Here is a 7,648-nt window from a genome sequence, read left to right on the forward strand (position 1 = left end):
AGCTTGACAATATCTAATTCTTGTTACTATATTCCATATCAAATCCTCTTATAGGGTTCTAATTCTTTCAAGGTTTCTGCTGACACATGATCTCGACCAATAACAAAATAGCACCATCAAGGAACTTCGAGTCATCCATGATTAATAATATTCCTTCTCTTTTAATAAGGATTGATCTCTTCAGAGTTCACTGGTTACTATATTGGTCCCAACTGACAAGAGATAGACTTCAACTTTGAGATCAAAATGTCAAGACTTCAAGCTTTCACATAAGAGTGTTAGAAAATCCAATATCTATATCACTTGCGTTATATACCATGCAACGAAATGTAAAGCATTGAACTTTTTCTGTTTTGGGCTAACTTAATTAAAATCAAATTGATCAATATTAATTTTTCTCATACATGGATGTTTGCAAATTAATCATTTTGATAAATATAAATTTTTTATAGAGGCAATGACTCTTTAGAACATCTCTCAATATATGCAGAGTTTCTCCATTTAGACTCATTGATCATATGGGATATGAAAATCCTTTTGATCATTAATTCTTTAGAGTAAATTAACCTTCTAAAATGATGCAAAATAAAGTGACTCTGCACAAAAGCACTTACAAAAAAGGCATTCTAAAAAAAGAAAAGACTTAAAATTTTCCATAATTATTCATTTTGCTACATGATTTTGTTTGTCTCTATTATACATTTCAGGTTGGTTTTAATACATTTTCCGCTCATATTTGTGCCATTCACATTCTTGAATCATTTAGTCATTCTCATCATTTCTTGAGTTGTTTCATTCATAATAATTTTGAGTGTATCTTCCTATGCTTAACTTTCTTATTTGTTTTTGAAAATTCTGCTTTTTTTGTCTTATAGTATTTTCTATTTAAACTCTATTGTTGAAAGCCTTTGTAGATTTGTTGCATTATATTTGAAGTCTTGATTGCCATTCTTACTTGGGTTCCTTTTTAAGAACTTGAAAAATGGACTTTGATTGGGAAAATTTAAGATGACAAATCTTTTAGAAGTCATAAATCAAGTGAAAAGACAATTGAAAAATCCAAGAGTGTGGACACATAGTTGACTGAAAATGTCCCTTTTAAACATGGGATTTTCCCACAATCGGCCAAAACATCATTTTAAAAAAAAAAGAGCTTTTGCACATTATCAATTCAAAAACAGTCTACCAACAATCATCAATTTTACACAGACTCAACTGAATAACTTTATCTAGAGTTTTTACACAGACTCAACTAAAGAACGTTCACTAGAGCTTTTAACAGGTTCAACTCAATAAAATTCAATTATCTCTTAACATGCTATGCTTGTAACCTTTAAAATTATTACAAAGAAGACACAAGAGACTATGCTCTTGAATAAACACTTTCATCACAACAATTCTCAAATGGAACTTTTTACTCTTTTTTCGCTAAGACAACTCTAATGAAAAAAGAGTGACAAAAGAAGGCTTCTAATTAGAAAGAAGGCTTATATTTCGCTAAAAAAGAAAATAATCCATGGTCATTCTTAATGAATTAATCGATTAAACCTATGTATTAATCAATTAATCAATTTAAAATATGAAAATTTGATTTTCTAAATCAGTTAATCGATTATCATCCTCTTTAATCGATTAGGATGCATTACACTTTCATTCTAATTGATTAAATGACCTCTTAACTTAGACATTGTATAATACATTTTTAATTGATTAAGCAAGCTTCTAATCAATTAAGTGCTTTCCTTAGGTGGTTTTAAGAGATTTTATCATAAGAGAAGAGGTTTAAAGACACATTTATCTCTGTGTACGCGCATTGCTTTAATACCTCAAATTTTACTCATATTCCTTAACAATTAAATTGATTATAACTAGAGAAAACTATGCGCATGACAAGAAAATATTTCACACTTTCAACTTTGAGATCAAAATTCAAGCTTTTACATAAGAGTGTTAGCAAATCCAACATCTATATCACTTGCGTTATATACTATGCCACAAAACGTAAAGCATTGAACTTGTTCTGTTGTGGGGTAACTTAAGTTAAAATCAAATTGATCAATATTAATATTTCTTATACATGGATGTTTGCAAATTAACCATTTTTATAAATAAAAAAATTTCATATTTGAAACATTGACTCTTTAGAAGATCTCAATTTGAGACTAATAACTAACTCTCATTTGTTTTATAGAGCAAGATTTCATATTTTCAACTTTGAGATCAAAATGTCAAGACTTCAAACTTTCACATAAGAGTGTTAGCAAATCCAACATCTATATCACTTACGTTATATACTATGCCACGAAATGTAAAGCATTGTACTTGTTCTGTTGTGGGCTAACTTAAGTTAAAATTAAATTGATCAATATTAATATTTCTTATACATAGATGTTTGCAAATTAATCATTCAGATAAATATAAAAATTGCATATTTGAAGCAATGACTCTTTAGAACATCTCTCAATATATGTAGAGTTTCTCCATTTAGATTCATTGATCATATGGGATATGAAAATCCTTTTGATCATTAATTCTCTAGAGTAAATTAACCTTCAATGATATTTTTGTCATGTCGTTTGGACGACTCAATCTTTAAACTTAGGCGTGCAATTTTTTTTAAAAAAAGTTCTCTCTCTTTTGATTTAAATTATTTTAACACACCACTTATAACCTTCTAAGGCATTTTCCTGATTTTTTTACAAAATATTGTAATTTTAAAATATTGTGTTATTGAGATTCCAAGTTGAGAGTAATAACAATGAATACTCATTTGATTCATAAAGCAAGTATGAAAATTAAGTGAAATGAACATTTAGAAATACATTCGTAAATAATAAAATTATAACAACAGATAATCAGTTAACACTTTACAATTGATTATAGAAGAACAAAAATAAATAAAATAATTAATTTAATTATAAAATATTGAAACGAATGATTTAATGAATAGCAATTGATTGTTTGTGATCAAGAAAGAATGTGAAGAATTAGTTGGCAGCACTGCAGATACGTCTAATGACTCCGGCGGATCCGGTTAATGGTTGAATATCTCCCATGTTTATCATAGCAGTTGCAAAATCAGACTTGAAAACCGTAGGATTTTGGCTGTATTGAGAAACGATAAATGAAGAACATGGGGATCTATATATGATGTCTAGAACCATTGTGAGTCATCTCTTGATTGATCTCCTTGCATTGAGTGTCTTAAACCCTAGATATGAGCTTGATGAGGAATTGGTGGACACACACTACCTACAAACACAACAAACTATACATTTTTGGTATTTTGGTTAGTTAATAATGAAAAACAAAGTATGATACAATCAAATTGTGCTTGGTGATCTCTCCCAATGCAAACCCAATGAATGAGGAGGAAGGAGGATGCCAAGGTGTGATCCCAAAACTAATGCACATGATGAGATAGCATGAGGGATCTTAGGGTCAAAATTGGGGTCTTACCCCAACACTTCCTTTGCTGCAGAGAGCAGTGAAAAATAAAAAGATGGATGAGGAACTTAAAGATGACAATAAACATTCCACTTCTTGATGTTATTAAGCAGGTTCCCAAATATGTAAAATTTCTGAAAGAGTTGTGCACACACAAAGGATATTAAAGGAAAATGAAAGAGTGAACATGAGACAAAACGTTTCAACTTTCATTCCACCTATGCATTTATTTGTAAAAGCCAAAATGGGCCAGAATGTTTTGTCTCTCACTCAGACCATGCCCTAAAAGTGAAAAGATTCAGGAAACTTTTCTATTCCACGAACTATTGGGGATACCAAGTTTGAAAATTGCATATTAGATTTAGTTGGTACTGACAAAGGTTTAATCGAGTGTAAAATATCTAAGCTCTGAAAAACACTCCATTTATGCACATAAAAAGCATCCATGTAAATCATACAAAGAACAAGATTTGAGACTAATAACAAATTCTCATTTGTTTTATAGAGCAAGATTTCACACTTTCAACTTTGAAATCAAAATTCAAGCTTTCACATAAGAGTGTTAGCAAATCCAACATCTGTATCACTTGCGTTATATACTATGTCACGAAATGTAAAGCATTGAACTTGTTCTGTTTTGGGCTAACTTAAGTTAAAATCAAATTGATCAATATTAATTTTTCTTATACATAGATGTTTGCAAATTAATCATTCTGATAAATATAAAAATTGCATATTTGAAACAATGACTCTTTAGAACATCTCTCAATATATGTTGAGTTTCTCCATTTAGACCCATTCATCATATGAGATATGAAAATCCTTTTGATCATCTAGAAATACATTTGTATATAATAAAATTATAACAAAAGATAATCATTTAACACTTTACAATTGATTACACAAGAACAAAAATAAATAAAATAATTAATTTAATTATAAAATATTGAAACAGACCATTTAATGAATATCAATGGATTGTTTGTGATAAAGAAAGAAAGAATGTGTAGAATTAGTTGGCAGCACTGCAGATACGTCTAATGATTCCGGCGGATCCTGTTAATGGTTGAATATCTCCCATGTTTATCATAGAAGCTGCAAAATCAGATTTAAAAGCGGTAGGATTTTGGCTGTATTGAGAAACGATAGAATCCGTAGATCCACCGCTGAAAAGAACTTGGTCTGATTGTAGAAGACCCTTCTTTTGAATTAAATTCTTAAAGTAGTTGTTGTCAAAAGAATTTGGTGTGACCAAGTCGAGTGCTGCCAACTTCTGATTGTTTGAAGTGGAACTGGAAGATGGACAACCACGTTGGCGAGTGGTAGCGAATCCAGCATCTATGTCACTTGCATTGTTGTATATCCTATCACGAAATGTAAAGCATTGAGCTTGTCCGATTGTGTGGGCACCTAAGTTAGTTAAAATGAAATTGATTAATATAAGCAAATATGAAAATATGGATGTTTGAAACTAGTAATAAATTTACCAGATAGAGCAACCATGTCTTTGGCAGTGAGACCTTTAATAGTAAATTTAGATATAAGAGTTTGAAGATCGTCGGTAAAGAATGGAAGGTCCGTATTGGCCAAACTTTTGCTTGCCGTAGTAGAATCTCTTCTTCCAAGTTTCACTGTCCATGATGGACCACCTACCTGTAATTGTAAATATGAAATTATTAATATATAGTCATGAAATTATTAATAAGCATGCAATGCAAATTGTAAACTTACAGCGAATGATGCATCACGTGCGGCTACAGCTACTATGTCTGCACAAGACACAACTCCGGGACATACTTTCTCTACCTGTGATTTTGCATTATCAATGACTTGAAATCCTCTTGCTGAGTTAAGATTTGGAAGTGCAGTCTTTTCGCTCTCGATTGTGGTACTGTCATCTAGCAAAATGGATGCATCACAGCCCTGCACAAAGCAGTCATGAAAATGAAGGCGAATGAGAGATGCAGCCATGCGACGCTCTTTAGAGACAGCTGTACGAATGGCAGTTCTAATGGTGGTTAGTGCATCGGGGCATGTAGTGTCGTAAAATGTAGAAGACAACTGTGCATCACATATTGTGGCTAGCAGCACCAATATTGTAACAACAATTCTATAAGCCATGTAAGTGTTGATTGATGATTGAATTTCAGAAAATAATATATGAATGTTAGCAAGATGATTATGAAATGATCGATCATGCATATATATATATATATATAGTGTGTGTAATAGAAACTGCGAGAGAATGTTTCATGGTCACTCATGTCCGCTACCTTCAACGCGTTGCACTGCAAAGGTTTGCTAATTCGCTCCTCAACCTTTTCCATATTCACAATTCTGACCAATTCTCCCTTGGTTGGTTGGTTGACAAATAGTATTGTTTCTTGCCACTTCATCATCTCTACGTACATACTTTTCAATATAGCACCTTGAGACAAAATTGATTTTATCGACAACCATACTTTCACATATAGCACCTTGAGACAAAATTGATTTTTTAGAGACTATATTAAATACTCATTTTATTAAATCTGATGATAAGTCAAACAAGTTAAAATCTAAGATTGGTATAATTTCTAACAATTTATGAGAAAGTCTTCGGTTGACAGTTTCTCACAATGACAACCCAAATATTATTATTGTTTTCTTATTATTATGGGTAAAAATTCGTTAAAGATAGACAAGTTTCTTGTAATTTAAATATCCTTTCGATCTCAATTTGTTTATAAGTGAGCATCATAGGTTCTAAATGAGTTTGTCAACGAATTTTCCAAAGACAACGATTTTGAATTCAATAAAAATGTGTCGAACCATTGAACGGTGAGGCATTAATGCGGTATCGAAGTCTTCAGAAGTTTAATTCCCAGGTGGTTTGATACCGTGTTGTTAATCGTTGGCTGAATCGGACGCGGTCAGATGTAACTCTCGTCTCAGATCATATGTGGATTCCGAAGTTGACAAGAAGGTTTGGAAACTCATTTATAAGTTGGGAGTTTCAGGAGCGGATAATAGAGATGGATGCGAGAGATAGAAAAGGCAAGTGCTTGAGGAAGAAGACTATATCGGATGTCCAATGAATTGCTTCACATTCAATATAAGATGAGGTGGTAACAAGGTGAACTGACGTAGAATTACTAACATAATGTAGAAAGGTAACACTGATTTTTGTTTTTTCCACGAAACAAAATTACATATTTTCAATGATTTGTTAGCTGCTTCTTTTTGGGGTAAAAATTGTGTTGAGTCGTATGCTAATGAAGCTAACGGAGCGGAAGGTGGATTGGTTATCCTATGGAAGAAGGGTCTTTTAAGGAAAATTTACTTCATATCCATGCAGTTACACCAACACCCCTATATATTTTTAAAAATACCAAATTTACCCTTGTTTGTTTTTAACCAATTTACCATTTCACTTTTAACCGTTCAATTGAGACTTTCGAAAATTACACTATTCACCCTCATACCGGAACTCATTGGAAAAGATTTTCGGTATGTTTTTTTCCAAACCGGAAGACTTCATTAAAGACATTTAGTTTATTGCATAACGTGTTCCGGAAGACTTACTTGAAGAGTTCCAGTTCAGTTTTGAAAAAACAACGTTTCAGAACACTTATCATATGTGTTACGGTTAATAAAGTCACATACACTTAAAGTCTTTCACAAAGACTTCCGGTATGTTATTTGTATGATCTGGAACTCTTCCTTGCAGACTTCCGGTTTACATTTTTAAAAAAAAATTGACTTTTTTTTAAATATTTTTTATTGTACATGTATGTAAATTCTTTCCCAAATATGTGTAGGTACTTCTGATGCTTTTTTAACCACTCAAAGATTTGAAACAGACACTGAAACAGACACTGAAAAAGGTTCAAATCCATAATAAAGTAACTATGATCATCACTCGTTCAGATACTGAAACAGACAAGAGAGAGAGAGAAGTAACAAATTAATATTTGGTTGTGATAAAGGTGGGAAGTACAAGGATACTGATAGTGGAACCCAAAATGCGTCCAAAAAATACGGATGCCCATTTAAAATCAGGCCGACTCCGGCGAAAAATGAGTCTGGTTGGAAGATTGATGTAAAATATTGGGTCCATAATCATAGTTTACCTGATAGATTAGAAGGTCATTCCTTTGTTGGTAGGTTGACCACAAATGAGAAGCATCATATCGTTGATTTGACAAAGAGACATGTACCA

General features: G+C 32.0%; 1 protein-coding gene across 1 annotated transcript; it reads right to left on the reverse strand.

Moving 5' to 3' along the window:
• Positions 1 to 4,199: 4,199 nt before the first annotated feature.
• Positions 4,200 to 5,614, reverse strand: LOC127112041 (lignin-forming anionic peroxidase). Its single transcript, XM_051046235.1, has 3 exons — positions 5,179 to 5,614; positions 4,935 to 5,100; positions 4,200 to 4,857 (listed from the first exon to the last, which is right to left on the reverse strand). Exons 1-3 carry the CDS (start codon positions 5,566 to 5,568, stop codon positions 4,460 to 4,462), a joined length of 954 nt encoding a protein of 317 aa, XP_050902192.1. The 5' UTR covers positions 5,569 to 5,614; the 3' UTR covers positions 4,200 to 4,459.
• Between the last annotated feature and the right edge of the window lie 2,034 nt (positions 5,615 to 7,648).

The sequence above is a fragment of the Lathyrus oleraceus genome, unplaced genomic scaffold, assembly GCF_024323335.1.
Source record: "Lathyrus oleraceus cultivar Zhongwan6 unplaced genomic scaffold, CAAS_Psat_ZW6_1.0 chrUn0023, whole genome shotgun sequence".
In the NCBI taxonomy this organism is placed as follows: Eukaryota; Viridiplantae; Streptophyta; class Magnoliopsida; order Fabales; family Fabaceae; genus Lathyrus; species Lathyrus oleraceus.

Bases quoted from the DNA above. Each gene is read 5' to 3' on its own strand.
- LOC127112041 (XM_051046235.1), bottom strand. From the start codon at position 5,568: ATGGCTTATAGAATTGTTGTTACAATATTGGTGCTGCTAGCCACAATA. The intron at 5,101-5,178 runs GTAAGTTTACAA...TTACAATTACAG, and splicing joins CACGTGATGCATCATTCGCT to GTAGGTGGTCCATCATGGAC. The intron at 4,858-4,934 runs GTAAATTTATTA...TAACTAACTTAG, and splicing joins AGACATGGTTGCTCTATCTG to GTGCCCACACAATCGGACAA.